The 24376-nt window shown below is 43.3% G+C and overlaps 1 protein-coding gene across 1 annotated transcript in view; it reads right to left on the bottom strand.

Moving 5' to 3' along the window:
• Positions 1-9623: 9623 nt before the first annotated feature.
• The window catches only part of LOC308676217 (syntaxin-1B), a 67507-nt gene continuing 52754 nt past the window's right edge, over positions 9624-24376 (bottom strand). Inside the window, exons 4-10 of the mRNA XM_081342013.1 lie at positions 23288-23362; positions 21157-21230; positions 18196-18304; positions 16146-16219; positions 14841-14978; positions 11340-11450; positions 9624-9814 (exon numbers count right to left, since the gene is read on the bottom strand). Coding sequence (XP_081198139.1) covers positions 9734-9814; positions 11340-11450; positions 14841-14978; positions 16146-16219; positions 18196-18304; positions 21157-21230; positions 23288-23362 — 662 coding nt within the window. The 3' untranslated portion in view covers positions 9624-9733. The remainder of the gene's footprint in view (positions 9815-11339; positions 11451-14840; positions 14979-16145; positions 16220-18195; positions 18305-21156; positions 21231-23287; positions 23363-24376) is intronic.

A 24376-nucleotide genomic window follows, 5' to 3' on the forward strand; every position in this document is an offset into this window, starting at 1 on the left:
AATTCATAGAGATCATAAGTAAACTAAACTTACAGCCCTGTGACCTACTTGTGAGCTTCGATGTTGTATCCCTCTTCACCCAAGTGCCAATCAAAGAAGCCTTGACAGCTATCCTAAATAAATACAACCCCCCAAAACACATCCTAGATCTGACCAACCACTGCCTATCTAACACATACTTCATCTACAATGGACAAAGATACAAACAAATGGAAGGAGCACCCATGGGATCACCCCTCTCACCTGTCATCGCAAACCTCTACATGGAACACTTTGAAACCCTCGCTCTAGAAAAATCCAACCACAAACCCAAACTCTGGCTCAGATACGTAGATGACACCTTCGTAATCTGGCCACACAGCAAAGAAAAACTGGATGACTTCCTCATACACCTCAATAGCCTACACCCCAAAATACAATTCACCATGGAAACAGAAGCTAACAATCAACTTCCCTTCCTTGATGTCTTAGTCTACAAGAAATCCAACGGCTCCCTAGGACACACTATCTACCATAAAAAAACACACACAAACCGCTATCTGAACGCACTCTCACACCACCACCCAGCACAGATCAACTCCGTAGCCAAGACACTCATCTCCAGAACAAAACACCTAGCTGACGAACAACACCTAAAAACCGAACTACACACTCTCACTAATGTACTAACAGCCAATGGATTCCAAAGAAACACGATTACCAACTTAATCCGAAGAGAGACACCCACAAAAACCCAAGACAGAGAACAAGAAAATGGCAAAGCCCTCCTCCCATACTTAAAAGGGACCACAGACAGAATCAGCAAGGTCCTCCAAAAACACAACATCAAAACAGCATTCTACACAGACAGAAAAATATCCACCATCCTAAGAAACCCCAAGGACATAATTGGGTTAGAAAACCAAGGAGTATACGAAATCCCATGCACCACCTGCCCCACCACATACATCGGACAGACCAACAGAAGAATAAGTGCACGCATTGAAGAGCACAAAAACTCACTCAGAAAGGGAGAACAAACTTCATCCCTGGTCCAACACTTTGAAGCCACGGGACATGAAATTGATTTTAAAAAAACCAAAACTATCGCCAAAATTGAACATTTTAACAACAGAATAATCAGAGAAGCCATTGAGATAGAAAAACGCCCCCACAGCATGAATAAACGAGATGATACCTCTCGTCTACCAGCCATTTGGAAACCTGCCTTGATTGACAGACGAGGCCCAACCACCAAGAATGATACCAGACCCAAACTCATGATAACATCACATGACATCACCACCACACAACCATTCAAAAAGCAAATCCAAACCCACAACGATAAAGACACACAACCACAAAACAGAAACCTAACTACAGCTGCAACATCAGCCACTTTAAACCCCTCCAAACCACACAATAAGCAAACTGACACCCACTATAAAAACATGGCACCACCACAAACACGAAGCCGAACAAAAGCAGCACAACTCACCAGCTCAGGTCTGGAGCTGGCAGCTGAGACCAGCCCATCCACTCACAACACCCCCCCCACCCAATCAGAACACACCCACCATTCAAAACACACTCCCACCCAATCAGAACACACTTGGCCCCCTACCCAATCAGAGCACACCTCCACAGAACACACCCCCTCTGGCAGTTTAAAAAAGAGGAACAAACAGCCACATGCTTCTCCCAGAAGAAGGAAGCTAAAGCCTGATGATGACGGATGGGATTCCGTCGAAACGTTGCGCCTACATCTTTAGTTCTACGCGGGGAAAAACCCGAAAAACCAAGGATCCACATACAGGCACCCGCGAAAACCTCAGAAAACATATATATATATATATATATATATATATATATATATATATATATATATATATATATATATATATATATATATATATATATATATATATATCTGATATGGCCATTTCGAATTTATTTTGTTCTCATCAGTCAGTCATACCCTTTATCTGAGATTCGAACCTGGGCTAATTATATATTAGGCAGTTGTTTTAACCCCTAGGCCACAGGCAAGGTATTCAAAAAGACTTGACATATACTTAACGCACACACACACACATACACACACACACACATATGTGTGTGTGTGTGTAAATGTTTTTTTGGCTTGCTAACAAAGAATAAAGCAATCCAAAAAAAATTTACACAAATATGAGCTGCCACTGCTGTGGCTACTGCCTGTAGATGGCCTTGGGCTAGGCTGAAACAGGAAATAAGGTTTGTCCCGTGTCTGGGACCAAGCAAGTGTATTCTGAATGCTTAACAAACATTTAAAACATATATCTATCGATTTATACCAGAGACTGGTTGTCCAATTGCGGATTCATTAAAGCAGGAAAACAATGGGAATTTTTTTTGAAGAAAGAAACAGAAAAGTCGGTGGGTCTTCCACCCAACTGGAAAAGAGACTGAGAGGCAGCCCAGAGGGGATCCATCTGTCCCAGCAACCATTCAGTTAGACCCGTCTCACACTCTGAGAACCAACAAGCTAGTCACACATGCGTACCAAGACGCTGAGTTAGTTTGCATAATATTTAGGCACATTAAAAGCTACACACAGGCATCAACGGGACCACATGCGCCAGTAGGCATACTGACTCATGCCAACAACACAGAACAGACATTGGCCACGTCGTATCTTCTGATCCTATTTCCCCAGGGCCTACAGGAATTGACATTTTTAATTTTGCTATGAATTTGACTGATGACTTTATATCAGACTGCTTTCATAAATGAGTGTTTTTTTCAAACTTAGCCACCTGAAGAAGTGCGGACTTCAACTCCCAGAATTCCCCACCAGCAATGGGGAATTCTGGGAGTTGAAGTCCACACTTCTTCAAGTGGCCAAGTTTGAAAAAAACACTGGACGCGAGTGGTGGCAATGTACCACCTTGGTTGCAAAGGGAAAGCTGACTAAATACTCGCTCGCATACAGCGTCATCTTCCAGGAGTTCGCACACACTGTTAATGTGAGTGAAATTTGTAAAACAGGATCCCCAGTTCTGAAGTCTGATCCCCTGCCTCTAATCTAAAGTAGCACAATTCATTGAAAGATGTGGCACTTGAGCCCAAAGATTTGGGTAGTGGATTTCTAAGCACTCATTCAAAGAGGGGTTTGGCTCTATGGAGCGCCATCTTAACCTGACTTTCCTTTAGGTGAAACAATTCATCACCCAGCCTTGCATTCACACCTGAAAATTCTGGGCATGCTAGTATGGTAGAAGCTTTAAGTGGTAAGCAGGAAACCACATTTCTTCATATTGGTGATCCAGCCCAGATTATATACAGCTTTCCCTTCTAAAATCTGTTTTCAACACAATGGTTAATATTATGGGTGCATGGTTTCTAGGTACCTTAGAATGCATTTATTACATTTTAGCATTTTCTAACCACCCGCTGGGTAGTTTAAGACAAGATAGAGAGGGAGTGAATTCTTTTTCCTCTTTTTCTTCAAAAACATGCTTCTGTAAAGTCCCCTTATTTTCACACCTATGCACTTTATTTCTGGCTCATTTTTAATAAGTTTCATTGCCAATTACATAGGACCCTTAAAACGTCCTTCCAAACACTCTTTGGAAGAGACAGCTTTGCTCCTTCTTTTGCAGCAAATTCATTCGGATCTAGGGATTGGGTCCATGTCCAGAAAGGAAGTCTGGCATGAAAGCTCTTCTTATACAGCGTAATGACAAGGATAATGTCAATGTTTTGGGGTCATTCCAAACCAAAATTAGGGAGTCGTTTTTCTGCAATCCCAGCTGCACTGAATTGACTTCACTCTGGTGTAACGGGGCAAAATGAGCAAAGCCAGCAGCAGAGACAGAAAAAACCTAAGTACTTGCCTATTGCTCGAAAGAAACTTGACCTGTGTGTTTGCATATTCATACCTATATTGCCATCAGCTCATTTATATATGAGCACCAATATACAGCCACGCGGAATATATGTGCTCCACCTATATTCCTTATCACATAGGTAGGACATGCGTGCAGGCGCACATACACACACCCTCACTGATTTTACAAAGCCAGAATTAAAGATGGGAGCAGAAAGAGCAAATGGGGGGTTTTGAAATCAGGCACCACCACAGGAGAAAAGGGTGAGTGTGTAAACAGGGTCTGATGCCAACAGTGGGAACCCTTTGGAACAGATTTGGGACGACCACATTTCAAGGATGAATTTTAGGATGGGAAATGCAAAGTTCAATCATAACAGAATTGGAGAAGAAGAATTCCTATGGAATAGCTGGCCAATGTCCCGCTAAGACAGGGGTCTCCCAACTTGGCAACCTTAAGACTTGTGGACTTCAACTCCCAGAATTCCCCTTCTGGGTGTTGAAGTCCACAAGTCTTAAAGTTGCCAGGTTTGCAAATCCCTGCTCTCTAACTAGTCTGGAACCACAGCTTGCTAAAAGTGACCTTCCATACCCAAGAAGATTTTCTGCAGGTCTTCCTTGCTAGTTTCTCACTAACTCTGATTTTGGATTCCAAGGCCTTAATTTTTCACTTTTTTGGTCTTCATGCTACTGAATGGAATGCCGATTCATCCACAGCTAAAGTTTTGGGGGCCAGCAGCATCAGTCCTCTATGTAGCTAGAGGTCCTAAGACTAGAAGGAAAGGTTTGGGAGGTATCTATTAGATAGGAATGCCCAGTCATTGTTTATAGGAAATTCAGTGTCTTGAGTGAAGTGGTTAAAAAAAAGAGAGAGAGATAAGGGAACCACCTTATCCTGGGCTGTGTGTGTGTCAATTTAAGGGTCATTTTGAGAAGATCCAACTGGCCAAGCTTCACCAAGCATGAGACTATGCAAAACGAAAGACATCTGATGAAGATGGGCTCTCTTTTGACTTAGCTGGGTTATGTTTTTGATTATTGTTGAGGAATTCCTAAAACAAACCACTTTCTTGAACTAGGAACAACTCAAGGCGCTGTTAGAAATGACTTAATGCAATCAGTGGGCACTGTTACTAAGCTTCAAAGTAGTTGTGCGTTTTAATAGTCTCTGTTTTTCTCTGCCCAAATAACCTTATACTCAAAATAAATAATTTCAACCTCATCTCTGCACTGAGTTTATCTAGACCGCCAGTACTGAAACTCTGCAGAGTTACCTAACCACCAAGAAGACTTGTCCAGAACAGTAATTCACGCTGAACAAATAGTCCTCTGGGTCTTCCTCATTCTTAACTATTCTCCAAGAAAACTTTACAAAGGTAGGAAAACAGCATGCACTGGAACTGCTCTACAAGATTTTTTTAAAAATGGAATATTCTGTATAAACTCATCTCCAAGTTGCTACGATTGTTTTGTTGTTACATAGAAATTTCAAAATGACAATTCCTTAACACATCCACTGCTTATATTAAACAATAGCTGGTGGTGACCGAACATATTGCATTAAAATACAGACACTCCTTACATTTCAGTCTGGAAATGACCGGTGTTTAAGTCATCGCTAAACAACTTAAGAATGACTCTTGATATTTATAAAGAGAGGAATCAGCATGCTCTATGAAATAAGTGCATAGTTGTACAGGTGTTAAGGTTGCTGGCAGATTTGCATCACACCTTGTGTCACCTTGGAATGACAAATATCTCTTTTCACTAAATGTTACAGAGGGGCACAATAAATGACTGCAGTAATGTCTTTGGACAGTGGGAAGGGAGCTTCATTTCCTACCACTGCAGATTACTTACCAAGGATCAGTTACGTTTGCTTTGATTGTTTCCTTCTTTCATTGTACATTCACTCTATACAGCCTAACCCGACCTGCTGCCTTCAAGCATATTGATCTTTAGCCTCTCACAACCCTGTGCAGTGTAGTCCAAACTTGGATATTCTGGGAATTAATGTCCAATGTGTTTGAAGAGCACCAGGTTGGGGAGAGTCACCTTAGGATACCCTGGTACAGGTTTTCCAAACTTGGGAACTTTTAAGACTTGTGGGCTTCAACTCCCAAAATTCCTCAGCCAGCCATACCGGCTGGGGACTTCTGGGAGTTGACGTCCACAAGTTTTAAAGTTGCCCAGTTTGGAGAACCCTGTTCTAGTAATAGAGTGAGGTTTCTCATGGGGCACTGTGTTAAAGCACAGAGGTTCCTTTGGATAAACATACCTGACTCTAGTTTTTGTTTGGGGTGAGGCCCAATGCCATAGCATAGCTAGCAACAGTTGACTAATATGTTGAGTTAATGTATGTGCTTGTATTGTGCAGGGTGCTTTGAGGTGCATATGGATTTGAGGTGCATATGGACTTGCAATCAGATGTGGATGGGCGTTGGGTCTGTTCCTGCATCAGCTACATTTTGTAGGAGCACAAGAAGACCTGGAGATGGTCCAAGATCCCCTTTTCCTAGCCAGAAGTCAGAACTGTTCTTGTTTTCATGAAGGAAAGGCCAAGCAAGGGTTCACATTTTCCACAGGCAGCAAAATCCCGTGGCACAGTCCACTCCCAAACTGGTGGCCTCAGGTCAGGAGAAGAGTGCCCTACCAGGTTGCTTGCATAGAAGAGCTGCTCTGTGGAGCTAACATTGCTCCATCCATGAAAAAGGAACATGGAGGGAAGGCTACACGGGTGGGGATGGGTGGAGAAATAGGCACAACAGATTTTTAAACCTGTGCTGATAAGAGCCAACTTTGGCATTTAGTTGATTCAAGGGGCAAAACACTTTATGGACTGTACCTATTTGGGAAGGAGGTGGGAGAGAGTAGAAGGAAAAATTCCACAGGAAACTAGCATTTTGGGAGCAGGGGTGGGTGGGAGGCAGGCCAAGGTTTTTCCCCCAACATGCTAACCATCTTGAAGAGAACAGATTTCTTTCTTTCTTTCTTTCTTTTTCTTTCTCTCTCTCTCTCTCTTTCTCTCTTTCTTTCTTTCTTTCTTTCTTTTTCTTTCTCTCTCTCTTTCTTTCTTTCTCTTTCTTTCTTTCTTTCTTTCTCTTTCCTCTCTCCTTCTCTTTCTTTCTTTTTCCTTCCTTCCCTTCCTTTTTCTTTCTTCTTTCCTTTCACTCCTTCCTTCCTTCCTTCCTTCCTTCCTTCCTTCCTTCCTTCCTTCCTTCCTTCCTTCCTTCCTTCCTTCCTTCCTTCCTTCCTTCCTTCCTTCCTTCCTCTGCCTGATTCAAATATACATTCTTTCTTTTCTATCTTGGAAAGTGGAAATGTGAACATTTATCTCATTAGGCTGGATGTAAAGTCTGTCAAGGCACGCACGCGCGCGCGGACACACACACAAACACACACACAGTAAAAATAAAAGAAAAATGGCATCTTACCAGCACCCAGGCTATCAGGAATGGTTCCTAATGGTGCCAAGCAGTTGTCATAATGTATGAAGCAGCACCTTCTAGATGATTCACTGGGATCTATTTACAAGGGGTGGAATCAATGGATCACTTCTCTACATTAGTGGCCATCATGTTTTGCCATGAAAGCAACAGAGGCTAAAGGCCTTCCTTTCTCTCTCTCCGTTTATGAAAGAACACATAGCACTCATACACTGTCAGGTTTAGTGAGTTATCAGAAAAAAAAGAGTTTTCCTAAACTGTTCATTGATTTCTGGCATCAGAACCTCAGGAGGCCTGACCTATTTCTCAGTTACTCTGGAATTAACGGTAGCCTCAAAAAATACCACACGATGTAGGGCCTCTAGAGAATGAATGGCTCCAACTAGGAGAAAATTAGCTGAAGGCTAATACTTCTTGATGTGCGAAGTTGTTTTTTAAAAAAAAAACAAATGGAAAAACCCAAAACATAAAATTATAAGTTGTTCCTGCACCTGTCATATTTCTGAAGATGTATCATAGCCCAGAGCTGCTTCTTTTGGTCCTCAAGAAAACCAAACTGGATCTGAAGTTAGTCGTGTGGTTGACCCTGGTATATACAGGTGTTTTTTTTTAAAACAACAACAACAACAAAGATTAAAGGCAGAGAGGGCAGTGTGAACTGATCTGGGTCTATTCAAGAGGACAGAAGACATCCAACGTTCCTGTGAGGTTCATAAGAATCCTCACACTTGGCAATTGAAATAGGAAGTCCTTTCCTTCTGAAATAATAGGAAGCCCAAGTCATAATTCCTTCTGGCAGTCTAACAATATCAAATATTCTAAATGTCAATTCCACTCCACCCTGCTCCCAGTCCTAATCTGACCTAGTTCACCCCAGCCTTCTATTGGTGTTAAAAAAAACAAACAAACATGCACACCAGGTCAACCTAAGTGAGTGACATCACATCTGGTTCGGATCTATATTGAAGGCTGTATTCGGATTTGATTTCTGTTTAATTTCTTGCATTGCTGGATAGCAGTGAAACAAATTATTCCTTGGCCCCTAGGTGCAAAAGCTGCAATAAGGGCAATACTGCCTTGCAAAATTATTCTGAACTAGCAGAAATTCAGAATTTTATACCAGCATGTACATGGTTTGACTGGATGCCATGATCGCTATTTCTTAATTTTTAAATACATGAGTCTCTGGAGTTCTGGATAAGATTGTAAATTGTGCTTTCGCTATCCTGCCGAACTGCTGAATTTTCCATTCCTTCAGTCACAATAAACCAGATGGTTGTAGTATTGCTTAACAGTGTCACGTCGAGATGGACACCGTAGTCATCTATTTGCTAAATCTTGTGAATGGTACTCAAGCACGCTCTTTTGGTGTACCCAGTGTCTCCCAGAGTTGCATCCCACCTTGTGTATTATGGGAGACATCACTGAGGGCCCCTGGGAAATTGAGTCCCAAGAGTTCTCAAGGATGCTGGCATCCCTTGATAGCTGAGGAACTGAGTTGGTCCCTTCAATGTGTCATCAGGCTTAGCTAGCCCTGCAGCTAATGCAGATTTCTGCCAAGGGAAGGCAATGAGGCTGGTTGTACCAGGGCTGCAAAATCTGCATATGAAGGAGGGTGCAGCAGGTGAGTAGACTGTGCCCTGAGAACTGACTTAATTTTTTTTCCAGGTACCTAAGAATGAAAACTTTCACATTTCTGAAAAATCTGAATATTTTTTTTTTAAAAAAACACCTCTTCCTGGAAATCATGTGCTATGTTGCCCTAAGGACCGACAGCACATGGCTATTCCCATTTCATTTATGGAAAGAGAAAGATCAGCATTGGTTGATTGTATGTATAAACGTTTCTTTTCCTTCAGCAAGGACTGGTGATCTGAGCAACTGGCTACTGCTGTGTGACGTTAAATGACGGGGGGGGGGGGGGGGAATGTACTAGATTGTGGCCTTAAGCTAGTTCTTGATATACCAAGCGTGAGTACTAAAGTATTTCACATTTTCTCCTACCTCTGTGTATTGTAAATGATGGCCTGACAAAGATGAATGCTGGATTCATGGCTACGCGCTGTCTCCCATGCCATGTAGGAAAAGAAGATCATGAGCCATTCCTTCCCACGGGGTTAATCGCTGAGATGAAAGGGGAGAAAAGTCTGTGGGGCAGGCAGGAATCACACAGTTTGGACCATGGTGCTGTGGGAAGGGCAGCATGACAACAAGGCCCCTGGATAAGGCCCAGAATACCTGAATATTCTGGGTGGTAGCCTGGTGCCCAGCAAATGAGTAAAAATGGATGAAGAGATGGATGCCGAACAACAAACTTAGATTTGCTGACCCAATAAAGTTGTTTTTATCTATAGGTAGCTGGAACATGTGCTGTTATATCCACTGCATGTACAATTTTTAAATTATTATTATATTATTATTAATATTTTTTTGCTTTAATTTACAACCCAAGAGTGCCCCCGATGGAGGAGGCCAGTACTATACCAAGAACCACACAACAAATTATAATCATTATTTTCTTCTACATTACCCAAGAAAATCCACGGAGCAAGACAGAGAAAGAGGACAGAAGGAGAGAGAGAGAGAGAGAGAGAGAGAGAGAGAGAGAGAGAGAGAGAGAGAGAGAGAGAGGGACAGAGAGAGAGAGAAAAGGGGGGAAAAAGACAAAGAAGTACATTAGTAACGCTTTGGATAAAATCTATGAAGATTGACCTCCAAAAAGGTGTTCCATCATGCTGCTATGACAGATTCACCATTTAAAACCTACAGGTTGGCACATAAAAGTTACCTGGTAAACCATAGGGAAAAAACCACTTTCATTTGAGCAGATTCCTGCCTTGTATTTTATCAACTACATTTTTTTTACTTAATTTTGATTTAAAAACGGCTCAGTAAGCAAACAACACACCAACCCATTCTCCTTCTCCTCACCTTGCTTTCCTTAGTGACCTAGTGCAGAGCTCCCCAACCTTGTGGGCACCAGGGACTGGTTCTGTGGAGAGGGGTTTTTCCCAGGGACCGGAGAGTGTGTGGTTTTGTGAGCTGCCTGCATCCCACGGATGGGGCTTTGCTTGTTTGTGTGGACCGGTTACTGGCATGCCGTGGCCCGGTACCGGTCCACGGACCAAGGGTTGGGGACCCCTGATCTAGTGGTCTGCAATTCATTCCCCAAATATAAAAAGTGAGTATTTCTCCCTGTATGTATTCCATACCTATGTTGTGATTCAGTGTCAGCCTGTGCTCCCAGCAGCTGAGTCCGATGAATCTGAGGAGGAGGAGGAGGGGTTTGGAGAGCCTTTGGTGTCAGAGGGAGGCTCTGATGCACTGCAGGACTCTCAGCCTGGCCCCTCCAGTCATGTTCCTCATGAGGCTCAGCTGTGAGAGTACGAGGTGTCGGACTCAGAAGAGTCACAGCTGAATCTGTTCAGAGACGCTAGAAGCAGAAGGCAATCCAGCAGAGCAGAGCAGAGAAAATCAATGAGGCAACTCAGTGAGAGTAGGAGAAGGCAGTGAGAAGCCACGCCTTGGGACTGATAATAAAAGGGGAAGGTGTGGGCGGGGCTGGTTGCTGAAGGCAACCGTTTGGAGACATTCTAAGGGAATCCTGGTCTGTTCTTGCTACTTCTGTTTAACTCTTGTTTGTTGACTCTTGTTTGATATTTTGATTCATTTATTGAAGGACATATTCTGTTGCTTTTTTTGTCTGAACTGTAAATAAATTTGGGTTGGGTTTTTCCAGCCTATTGACTGTAAAAAGGAAAAAGGGGTTGTCCCTGACACACAAACAGGGCCGGTCGTAGGCTGGAACAGAACAACCTAGGTCCAATGGATAACCATGCAATGCTCTTTGCTTTTCACATTATTCCTTTTTTTCCCGATTTCCTTGTCCTTCTTTGAGCTCCTGTTCTTTCCTTAAGTTTTTAGCCCTCCAGTCTGTCTTATCTTCAGATCACACCTTCGTAAATAAGTGAAAGTATCGTTCTCTTTTCGGCTACCCAAATCCCCGAATCCTGTGCTTCTTGTGATAGCCAGGCCCATGTACTCACCCTCCGAGCCTTGCTCTGGTATTTTACAGCTTTCTTGGTGTCAGAGACGGCTCTTTCCACATAATCCACAGAGTGCTCAACATTGTACTCGATGCGGTCAATCATCTCCCCCTGAAACGAGGAGAAAAGAAGTCAAGGTAGGACGCTCAAGTTTGGGTGGCTCCATATTCTCGACAAGTGTAGGGATAGCCTACAAAATATTATCTTAAGGACACTAAGGGCATGCCCATCCCTCAGCTTGACCACCAACCGGGAATCTGAAACTATGGAAGGCCAATCCTCTCTGTAGACTGAGTTTTATTTATTCTTATTTATTCACTGAATAAATAAATTTGATTTGTAATATACTGTAGTTTACAGAGTTAATTTGTAGTTCAGGGGCGTCCAAAAGGGCAACTGGGCTTTTCTTGTTTTTCTCTTTGAAAACCTTTAGGCTTCTCATTCAAGAAGCTTCTTCAGCTCTACCACCTTTGGGACAATCATGATCTGGATGATTGAGAATCTCCATAAACATTGTAATTCATAGTATACATCCATTGTGCTGATTTAGTAATAATAATAATAATAATAATAATAATAATAATAAGAATAAGAAGAAGAAGAAGAAGAAGAAGAAGAAGAAGAAGAAGAAGAAGAAGAAGAAGAAGAAGAAGAAGAAGAAGAAGAAGAAGAAGAAGAAGAAGAAGAAGTTGGAAGGGACCTTGGAGGTCATCTAGTCCAACCCCCTGCTAAGGCAGGAAACCCTATACCATTTCAGACAAATGGCTGTCCAGTCTCTTCTTAAAAACTTCCAGTGTTGGAGCATTCACCGCTTCTGGAGGCAGGTTGTTCCACTGGTTAGTTGTTTTAACTGTCAGGAAGTTTCTCCTTAGTTCTAGGTTGCTTCTCTCCTTGACTAGTTTCCATCTGTTGCTTCTTGTCCTGCCTTCAGGCGCTTTGGAGAATAGTTTGACTCCCTCTTCTTTGTGGCAGCCCCTGAGATATTGGAACACTGCTATCATGTCACCCCTCACCCTTCTCTTCGTTAAACTACACATACCCAATTCCAGCAACAGTTCCCTATATGTTTTAGCCTCCAGTCCCCCAATCATCTTTGTTGCTCTTCTCTGTACTCTTTCTAGAGTCTCGACATCTGTTTTACATCATGGTGACCAAAACTGGATGCTTTGCTTCATACATGTTAGATTTGAGCCCAAACAGACACAGCACTGCGCTCTCTCTCTCTCTCTCCCTCCCTCCCTCTCTCTTTTTCTTCTTCTTCTTCTCTGCGCTGACTAGTTGCAGACCTCCCCTCAACATAGAATTGAGGGCAGAGCTTTCCAGCACGTGTGAGAGTGTGTGTGGGAGAAAGAGAAGCGTTGCTTCCAGGAAGGGTTGAATTCTGGGAAGTGAAGAGATGTTGATGGTTATGACTCCAAACCTCAATCCCACAGTAATTTTTTTCTGCACTGGTTTTGGCTGACAGGGGCGGTGGAGGAGGGAATGACTGCAGTCCCCAGTGACTCCATTATCATTCTTTGTTTCATCTTGTGTGTGAGGAATCTGCAAGTGAAGGCTGTTCTGCACATTTCTTCAAAATCTTCCAATCTGTTCCCTGTCACTCTTGGTTTCCCCACTGCACAGCCTACCAGAGGCAGCTTATTCTGTATCCATCTACAGTGCTTACTCCTCACTAAGTTTCTCTCTCTCTCTCTCTCTCTCTCTCTCTCTCTCTCTCTCTCTCTCTCTCTCTCTCTCTCTGTGTGTGTGTGTGTGTGTGTGTGTGTTTGGGGGGGGGGAGGTTCTACAAACTTTTGGAGGCCTCCAAACCTGCTAATAACACCCCTTGCACACAGATGATAAAATTTTGGATACTTAAGGATCAGCAATTTTTGCAAACTGCCCCCACTTAGAAGTGGCCACAGAAGAGTGGGTGGTCAGTATATCAATCCCTCACATATATGATTTGAAATACAGGCAGTCCTCAACTTACAACCATTTATTTAGCAACTGTTCGAAGTTACAATGGCATTGAAAAAAGTGATTTACGACGATTTTTCACACTTACAACTGTAGCATCCCCATGGCCATATGATCAAAATTAGTGTGCTTGGCAATTGGCATATATTTATGACAATTGCCCTGTCTCTGGGTCTTATAATCATCATTTGTAACCTTCCCATTGGCTTCAGACAATCAAAGTCAATGGTGGGGGGGGAGCCAGATTTGCCTGAAGATCGCATAATTTGTTTAACAATTGTGGTGATTCACTCTAGAAAGGGTACAGAGAAGAGCAACAAAGATGATTAGGGGGCTGGAGGCTAAAACATATAGGGAACAGTTGCTGGAATTGGGTATGTGTAGTTTAACAAAGAGAAGAGTGAGGGGTGACATGATAGCAGTCTTCCAATATCTCAGGGGCTGCCACAAAGAAGAGGGAGCCAAGCTATTCTCCAAAGCACCTGAAAGCAGGACAAGAAGCAATGGATGGAAACTAGTCAAGGAGAGAAGCAACCTAGAACTAAGGAGAAACTTCCTGACAGTTAGAACAATTAACCAGTGGAACAACCTGCCTCCAGAAGTTGTGAATGCTCCAACACTGGAGGTTTTTAAGAAAAGACTGGACAGCCATTTGCCTGAAATGGTATAAGGTTTCCTGCCTGAGCAGGGGGTTGGATTAGATGACCTCCAAGGTCCCTTCCAACTTATTATTATTATTATTATTATTATTATTATTATTATTATTATTATTATTATTATTATTATTATTATTATTATTATTAAACAACTGTGGCAGAAATGGTCATAAAATGAGGCAGAACTCACTTAACAACTGCCTTACTTAACAACAAAAATTTTGGGCTCAATTGTGGTCATAAGTCGAAGAGTACCTGTATATATCCCACATTCCTGGGACAGCTTACCAAAAACGTACAATTAAAAATATGAGCATGAATCAGATTACAAAGAGATACAATTTAATAAAATAATAGCACAGGAGAAGAAAGAATCTGAATCAACAAGAACAATATTTTAAAAGCGTTAAAATGATTTTTAAGGAACAGTACCTAAAGAGCTTCAACATAACCTAAGTTCATATTAAGTTAACTTAGCTCTTTAAAGGACTTGGCTCTTTAAAACATAAAAATGTAAAGATTATCATTTTGGCCTTTGGCCTGGTGGCAAATGAAAATCATTGGTGGATCCCACTAATGATAAACACTGACCCGCCATTTGTCAACACCTGCCTTCCAAGAAGGGGCATTAGCCTTAGAAACAGATCTCAGTGCAATGCAGGAGATCCCTGGCTGTGAACATTGTGCAGGATTTTAAAGGAATAGCCTCGCATTAGGAGACCTGTAGTGAACAAAGAATTTTTTCTGAAATTATTTGGTCTAATCTTTTGTTCTGCCCTCTCTTTCCAGCTTTCCACCTGTCTTCTGAACAAACTGAGTAGTCCAGGCAATCTTGACAGATAACCTGACATGGCCATCCAGCTCTTTCTATCTTTGTCTTCCATACCTGACTCTCGACCAACATAGCCATGTCCACAAACATGTCATGGAGCTCCCGAATGCTGGTTTCCAGTTTGATGATCTCGTTGTGCCGGGTTTCAATCTCGTTCAGGGCCTGCTTCGTCATCTGTGAGTCCATTTTGATCTGAAGAAAGCCACATGGTTAGAAGACACATGATTAGAAGACAGGAGAGAATCTAGCAAAAAGCATCAATCCAACAACTGCTCCAGCCTACTATTCTTTCTATCTGCCCATCCTTTGGTTAGTAATTTGGAACAATGAAAGCTGACGTGGACACCAGTACAGAACAACAAGTGCCTCTTATAGATGATTGAAGATAGGAATTACAGCTTTAAAGAGAGAGAGGGAGGAGGAGGAGGAGGAGGAGGAGAAGAAGGAAAAGAAGAAGAAGAAGAAGAAGAAGAAGAAGAAGAAGAAGAAGAAGAAGAAGAAGAAGAAGAAGAAGAAGAAGAAGAAGAAGAAGAAGAAGAAGAAGAGGAGGAGGAGGAGGAGGAGGAGGAGGAGGAGGAGGAGGAGGAGGAGGAGAAGAAGAAGAAGAAGAAGAAGAAGAAGAAGAAGAAGAAGAAGAAGAAGAAGAAGAAGAAGAAGAAGAAGAAGAAGAAGAAGAAGAAGAAGAAGAAGAAGAAGAAGAAGAAGTTGTTAGAATGTATTTCTGATAGGCAGATGGTGGGATATTTCTGCCCTGGTCTCTCCCCACCCCCCGCTCCCCCCAACTGCAGATCTCCCTTACTTCCTTGGATTCTGGCAACTGGATTTCAACCATGAAATCAGATGGAGAACATGGTCAAAGAAAAGATTTCTCTCCATCTCTCAAACGTCCAAGTATAATAAGTGACAGAACTGACAAGAGAAAGCACTTCTTCCACAGAATGTAATTTGCCTGTGGGAGTCAATACACAAGATGGGAGGCTTTCAAAGACCGGGTAAGGTCATGGAGAAAAGGTCAGTCAAGGGTTGTTGGTTTTAGTGATTTAACACTAGCCCTGGATTAGGGACACAATGGCTCCAAATTGCAGGAGGAGAAGGATGGGAGACGATATGTCTCCATCATCGGCTTGTAAAGACCTGTGGTTGACTAACAGAGGAACAAAATCCTGGGCTACGATGGGCCTTGATCCAGCAGAGCTATTCTCGTAGTGTCTACAAATTCTTGCTATTGCAGCCACCTTTCAACCACGTGAGATCCATCTTTGAAATGTTCAGCCACTCCACCTGCTTCCCAAGCTGCATTCTACCTGTTCTGCTAACCCCACGAGAACACGGAAGCCAACGGAGGCCCTAGATACATACATCGTCAGTGAAGATCGCCAATTTGCCACTCTCTAGCATGTCTTCTAACTCTTCATTGGTTGTTGTCCTGCCAGCTGCAAGAAGGAAAATCAGAGTCATGAGCAGGGCTTTTTTTTTTCTCATAGAACGCTCAGAACGGAGTGCCGGCACCTTTTTTGAATGGAACCTTGTAGTATGACATGTGTGAGTTCCGGCACCTTTTTCTTTTACAAAAAAAGCACTGGTCATGAGGAACAATTGCACGGTATGACAAAAGCACTGACTCACAGGATCCAGCTTTCTTCTGGGCTAATTCCCAAACTGCCTTCCCTCCCACTCTGGTTAAGGAGGAAATGCCTGAATTTTTTTTCTTCATTCTTCTTCTTTCTAAACCTTAGATGTTTAAAATCCTCATTCCTAAAAAGGGTGTAACAAGGGGAAACTATGCTGCTATGCATTGGCAGAGGAACCAGATCTCATTTGGACCACCTTGCAGAACGGCTCGCTTTAGATCCCTTCACTTAAGGACTCCACCAACTGCAAGGCTTGGAAGGAGGCATTTTCAAATGCCATCCACCTTCTTGTTCTGTACCAGCCTACTACCGGCCCTGCAGATAAGGCAGGGACAACCCCTTTTACAAGAAGGCAAGAGGCTGGAACTAAGCCTGCCGAATTTATGGACACAAAAGCAAACAGAGCAAAAACAAGACACGAACCATGAAACAGGAGCTATTCAAACGCTTGCCTTCAGCAAACCAGCCCTCCCACGCATTCCCCTTTTAAACAGTTCAGGGCGTGGCTTCTCTCTGCCTCCTTCCGAGGTGCCCCATTGCCTTCCTCTGTTTACTCCTGATTGACTGCCTCCTGCGTTGGGCGTCCTTGAACAGGGCCAGCTGTGGGTCATCTTTATCCACGCTGTCAGGCTCACACAGCTGGGTCTGCGTCGTAACCAGGTGGGAGGGGCCTGGCTGAGGGCTCTCATCAGCAAGCTCTCCAACACCCTCAGCAACCTCTCCAACACCCCCCTCCTCCTCCTCTGAATCGTCCGACCCAACTGCCGAACCCACAGGCTGACCCTGAATCACAACACTTCTCTGGAGGAGCCATATCTTCCGAGCTCTAGATGGAGCCTAATCTGTTGGGTTTCAAAACACCATCAGGGTTGCAGACATTTCATTACCTGACTAGGTAACAACATCAATGCTAGTCAGTGTAGAGTTTTATTCCTGTTTATGTTTATTTTTATATATTTATATTTCCTGTTTCTAAACTGCCCATCTCCCCCAAAGAGGGGAAGCTTATATACTTACTACTGATGATGATGTTACCTAGTTGGGTAGTGAAACATCTGCAAGAAAACAACCAAGCTCAGAAAAGACCAAGAACCCCACAATTCAACCCTGAGCTATAAATATTCTCTTCTATAAGTTCCACTCTGCACTTATTTACGTGCTTCTTTGTTTATTTATTCATGTCAGAAACAAAAACATTTATGTACTGCTCTCATCTTTCTATAGGGATGCGGTGGCTCAGTGGGTTAGCACGCTGAGCTTGTTGATCAGAAGGTCGGCAGTTTGGCGGGTCAAATCCCGAGTGCCGCGTAACAGAGTGAGCGCCTGTTACTCGTCTCAGCTTCTGCCCACCTAGCAGTTCTAAAGCACGTAAAAAAAAAATGCAAGTAGAAAAACAGGGACCACTATGGTGGGAAGGTAACAGCGTTCCGTGCGCCTTTGGCGTCTAGTCATGCCAGCCACATGACCACGGAGATGTCCTCGGACAAGCGCTGGCTCTTCGGCTTTGAAACGGAGATGAGCACCGGCCCCTAGAGTTGGAAATGACTAGCACGCATGTGAGGGGGAACCTTTACCTTTACCTCATCTTTCTTACAACTAATATCACAGAGGATCCCCCCACCCACCCACTTCCAGCCTGTACGATCCATCTCTTCTGGGGGAATGCATTTAATATTTTACCATGTAGGAACAAAAGGTGTTTTTTGGTGTGTTTTTTTAAAGGAGCTGCATTTGGACCCTTTTTTTAGCCAAACACTTAGAAAGATAAACTGACATACTTATCTCCAGCTGTCTCTGGATACGATCTTTGCATCGATCTCGATATTTAGACTGAGTTGTGTTATATTCTGTCATCACTTCCACAAACTTGCGAGATAGGGTGGAGTGCTAGGGAAGAAAATGAGGAGATGGTTAGAGGGGCAAAGGATAGATAGATAGATAGATAGATAGATAGATAGATAGATAGATAGATAGATAGATAGATAGATAGATAGATAGATGGATGGATGGATGGAGGGAGGGAGGGAGGGAGGGAGGAAGGGAGGGAGGGAGGGAGAGATAGATAGATAGATAGATAGATAGATAGATAGATAGATAGATAGATAGATAGATAGATAGATAGATAGATAGATAGAGGGAGGGAGGGAGGGAGGGAGGGAGGGAGGGAGATAGATAGATAGATAGATAGATAGATAGATAGATAGATAGATAGATAGATAGATAGATAGATAGGGGGAGGGAGGGAGGGAGGGAGGAAGGGAGAGATAGATAGATAGATAGACAGACAGACAGACAGACAGACAGACAGACAGATAGATAGATAGATAGGGAGGAGGAGGGAGGGAGAGAGAGAGAGAGAGAGAGATAGGGAGGGGGAGGGAGGGAGGGAGGGAGGGAGATAGATAGATAGATAGATAGATAGATAGATAGATAGATAGGGAGGGGGAGGGAGGGAGGGAGAGAGGGAGAGAGAGAGAGAGAGAACTCTGCCAAAGGTTTTTTCTCTCATCCTCTGTTTCAAGAAAGATTTGATTCCACTGAAACCTAAGGACGGGAACTGGGGTTTCCATTGTGTATCCTTTTGACTGAAATTCTATACTTCAAAGTATGATTAAGTATAAATCAGTAACCCTGTGATCAGTTTTTTTTAGATTAAAAAAAATAAATCTTAATGTTGCACCTATAGTGTTTTAAGGGAAGAAAGGGGATAGGGCCAAAGCATGGAAATTGGTCTTAGCTAAGCAACGGAAGCGATTACAAAAACAACCCAAACAACTCAATACAAAACCCACCTATAGCTTTAGTAGTTTCAAGGGAGAAGATTTCTACTAGAAAAAAAATATATCCAGAAAGGGAGGGGGGGGCGAGACAGAGACCACGTGTGTAGGATTATAGTTTCAGTGTCAAAAGTGTTAAGATATTTAATATAATAGTTGGAACAGTAAAGTGTATCAGTGGCGTAGCGTGGGTTGTCAGCACCCGGGGCAATTTGCGCCCCCTAACCCGGTGACATCATGGCACCGCCGAAAAGACGCGCCCCGCAGCGGCGTAGACTTTCCAAGAAGAGTCGCGCGCATGCGGGATGCTTCCGGGTCCCTCTTGAGGGCGGCTGGGCGGGGCTCCGACCTGCAAGAGCCGCTGCATTCAAGCTCGCACGTGAGCCCCGCTAAATAAAGCCACGCATGCGCACGAAGCTAGGCCAGCTGGCCGGCGGGTCCGTCTTCGCTCGGCCAAGCCTGCGGGGCGCCTGCGGGGCGCTTGCGGTTGGCCTGAGCCTGGGCGGAGAGTTGGGCGCTTCTATTTATTTTATTCAGTTTATGTGGCCGCCCATCTCACCTGCCGGACTCGTTTCGCTTTGCAAGAAAGAGCAGCTCGAGAGCGGAGCCAAGCCGACTCTGTGCAGCCCTTGGGGCTCCCTGAGCAGCTCAGTGCGAGCGCGCCCCCCCAGATGTTGCGCCCGGTGCGGCCCGCCCCCCATGCACCCCCCACGCTACGCCACTGAAGTGTATAATGGGCCAGAACACACAGTTGTAGTTCATTGGTTGGAGAGTGCGGATTCCTGTATGAGGCAATCCGCGCTATGATTGGTTGCTGGGTGAGAAGGGGGTTTCCCTTTTCCCCCGCCTTTTTTCTTCTGTGTACTCTGTATGCTGTTCTGTGATTTACCTCACGATCTTAGTGTGCACCTGACTATCTTGTCTACTGTAAATATAGATGTTAAATGTATTTATTTATATAAAACTACAAGTTTGTGTCAGCGTCTCTGACTTCATTTGGACGCCAGCTGTGCAATTCCCTGACATAAAAAGATTGGCTGGAACGGCTGATTAGGAGTGTTGTTGCTGAGGATCTTAATAACCTGACTGCAGTTTTTAATTATTAAAAATGCAGATGATAACTGCATCGTAACTTGGGATTCGCATGTGTGTTGCTAAGAAAAAAACCCCAACCAAAATATTGTTATTCTTTCTTATAGGCAACTGCTGTTTTAAGATAAGACATTCTCTTAAGTGTGGAACAGAAGAAAGCACGGTGCACCTTTGAATTTAGAATAGTAAAATAATCAGATGGAAAAATACATAAAGCTTGACTGACTGACAATCTGTCAGGGGCAAATAACCAGGCAAATTTGTTGAGTCCAAACCACAGAAGTGTTTATTACCACTATCTGTATACAAGAATCTGGTCAACTAAGAGTCAAAGCTACAGTAAATTGATGCTAGATAGGGATCAAAGGACCTTGTCTAACATAGGAGATACCCAACTTATGTTGGCTTGAGGACCATACTCGCCTTCACCCAGCATGTCAAGAGTCATAGATCTGAAGGAGACAGGGCTAGCTCTGCATTTGGTCCTGATTTAAAGATTGTAAGGGGTTAGGTTTATAGCATGGGTATCCTTTTGGATTTTAACTCCTAAAATTCCCCAGCTAGCTGAAGAATTCTGGGAGTTGAAGTCCACAGATCTTAATCATTGTTAAGGTTGGATATCCCTGCTTTTATATGATACCTCCTTTGCCTCTGTTCTGCAACCACTGCCTCATTTCAATCTTTTTAAAAAGAATTCTTTCCAGTTCAGAAGTTGTTTCAAAAGGAAAATAGAAGCATACATAATTGCTAAATCCCAATTAAGAAACTAGCAGAAGCAAAATTATTGGAAAAACAAAAGAACATTGGAAAATGAAGAAAACAATGCAAAGGGGAGAGGTAGCTGCCAGAGGAGATCCAAGACAAGAGTACCTGTGTTTTCCGGATTCTCAAGTCAGCGGAGGATCGGTTCTGCACCTCTTCCTGCTCAATTCCCTGCTCAATTGCTGGAGAAAGAAAATAGATGAGGAATCAGAGCTGTAGTATAGAAATGAAAAACCAGTGAGTTAGTGCAACGGATATCTGAATTGCTGCCCTTAATGGTCAGCTGGTGAGCTACAGATGAAGTCTCCCAGGCTAGGTGTCAGCCCCACTAGTAGACAGGGGCTGCAACGGTAATTGCGAAAGACCCTGTGAAACAGTGAGAAAAGATGCTACTTAGAGAATAGTCAGATAAGAGACAACATACCGTAGGTCGTAGCTGAAAAATGGACAGATTTTGTTAATGAAGCTTTACAATATAGTAAAATTAGCTTATTTGGTTGTTTTCTCTCTGGTCTATCTGATAAGGCTGACATCAATCTAGCAAGCCTGAAAGTATAATTCTCCCATAGTCTCCTTTACCGCCTGAAAAACTAGGGAAGGTTTCTTCTTTTGCCCTACTTCTTTTGCAGCTGCAGGCTAAGCTGTCTCTTATCTGAACTTTCCTTAGGCCGCATCTCTTTCCTCTGTCTCCCTAGGTCTTTTCCACCTAGCAGTACACCATGAAATCAACTCCCTAGGATGTCTATAACTATTTTTTATTGAGATTGGCTAGAACAACAGAATAACAAGTCTGATTGTATTGCACCTCCTTTTTTTATAGTTCACTGAATTAGAGAAGTGTGTTGTCTGAGTTACCTCTCAGTGTTATCTGGATGTTCTAAACCTAAAAAAGCTTTAGCCCGTTTTGCCTAGGTAATGGAGTCTGCATGTCTCTGTCAAGGTCATCTTCTTACTGTGCACACTAAGGCATCCTCCTGCAGTGTAAAACATTTCCACCTATCTGATCCTTTCATGAAGAGAGCCATGAAAGTTTCTAGGTCAAGGCAGACACAAAGAATCAGAACCATAGTTAAGCTCCAGTTAAGATGATTTATTGCACAAGTCTATACACAAGAATCTAATCAACTAATGGTCAGCACTAAATTTGCATTACATAAGAGTCAATGGAATTCGGGGGGAGCGGCTGGACTTGAAGTGTTTGTGGACATGTAAGGATTCTAGGCTGCATCCTCTCTTGACTCCACCTCTGCCTCTTCTTCGCCAACATTACCTGAGGATTCATCATCCTTTGCTGTGATAATATAACTGAAACTTTGCAAACTATTTTATGACCTGGATGAAAGAAGAATGGACTTCGACCACAAAAATCCACATTAAATCCAAACTTAAGCTTTGAGTTGACTTAGGGCCAGATCACCTTTCAGAACAACTTTCCACAATTATTGTGGAAATAAAAATCAGAAGAGGGAATATGATATATTTTATCCTGAATTCTTGGGGGAAAAGCAATAGACAAACCTAACAAATTAATTAACTGGACAAGTATGTGTGTGGGAGAAAGTGAAATGTGTACAGGTAGTACTTCGGTTACAATGGCAATTGGGACTGGAATTTCCATCGCTAAGTGATGCGGTCGTAAACACATCACATGCCCACTTCACTTAGAGACAGCAGTCCCAACAGTCCAAATTGCTGTCATAACCCCAGAGCTGCATAAGTCATTAACCAAGAACTTCCTGGGACCATAACTTGAGAAGAGATAGGTGTCCCAGAGAAGCAGGCTGGCAGAGAACTACAGCATGCAGGTGACATGGGCAGGTGCTCTGGGCAGGTGTGTAGATGCTGCAGGCAGATGCTATGGGGCACAGGTGGGTGAGTGGCTGCAGCAGGTGCCACAGGCAGGTGCTGTGGTGTGCAGATGGGTATATTGTGCTGTGGGCAGATGCTATGAAAGGTGGGCAGGTATGCAGGTGCCACAGGGAAACCCTACGGAGCACAGGTGGGTAAGTACGAGAAGGTTGAATTCAACTCCTTGTGATTTTACTAACAGATCAGGGTAGTTTTCTTTGCAACAATTCAAGATAGGAGTAAAAGTGGGTTACTTTAAAAGGCAATTTTAAGACTCACCATGATGCTGTTAAGTGATGTACTCCATTGAAATCCCAATAAAGATACATTTTATGCTAACCAAAAAACAAAAAACAAAACCAAGACATAAAGCTGCAGCTTCAGCCCTTACCTTTTAACTTGGAGCGCACCTTGTTGGCCGTCTTCTTGATGTCGGCTGTGAGGTCCTCCAATTCCTGCTTGGTTTCTGCAAAATGAATAACAATAAAAGGATGCTGAAGCTTACAGACCAAAGAAAACTATGCTGGGTCAAGTCAAGAAGACATTCAATCCAGCATTCTGTGTCCCACCGTGGTCAGTCAGGTGCATTCAACTCACAAACCTGGTTCAGAGAGTTATCCCCTCTTTCCTTGACACACCCCAAAACCTGGATTTAACAGATGCGGCCGGTGATGCTGGAGGTAATAAGCAGCCATCAAGATAAGAACCCTCTAAAATAGTCTCTTTTTAAAAGCACCTAAATTGGTGGCCATCGCTATACCTGATGGCAGAGAAACCCAGTTTAAGCATAGGTAGGGTTTTTTTGTTTTTTTTTAATTTTAATTCCATTTATATCCCGCCCTTCTCCGAAGACTCAGGGCGGCTTACAAGCTTAGCAGTAGCCTTCATTCTATGTATATGCCTGCTTATTAGGGCTTTCATACACCCCCCAAGCGGCATTATTACAAAGTCAGCTTAATTGCCCCCAACAATCTGGGTCCTCATTTTACCTACCTCGGAAGGATGGAAGGCTGAGTCAACCTTGAGCCTGGTGGGATGCGAACCTGCACTGATTGCAGGCAGCTGGTGTTACTTAAGGACGCATTAGCCCACTGCTCCACCAAGGCTCTTATTGCTCCACCAAGGCTCTTGGCTAATGATGATAATTGGGGCTAGAATTTCCACTAAGTGATGCAGTCATAAAGTCCAACATCAAGTGACTATATCACCATGCAACAGCAATGCTGGCAATCCCCACTAAGTAAGGCTTACAGGCTTTGAAGCAAGGACCCCTAAGCAATGAGAAAGTTGGCAGGAAGATGCAAGTCCCAGGCAACTCACAAGGAGACCAACAGGCAGATAAGTTGCTGCTTCCAAGTGGCGGGAGAGCACAGGGGTGTGCAAGGAGCTGTTGCAACAAAGCACGAGGTCAAGGCTTGGAGTGACTTCTGCCTGGTGGGGGAAGACTTACCAGAGCGACTTGCAATCTTCCTGCTGGCTT

Source organism: Vipera berus (assembly GCF_964194415.1).
Source record: "Vipera berus genome assembly, chromosome: W".
Lineage (NCBI taxonomy): Eukaryota > Metazoa > Chordata > Lepidosauria > Squamata > Viperidae > Vipera > Vipera berus.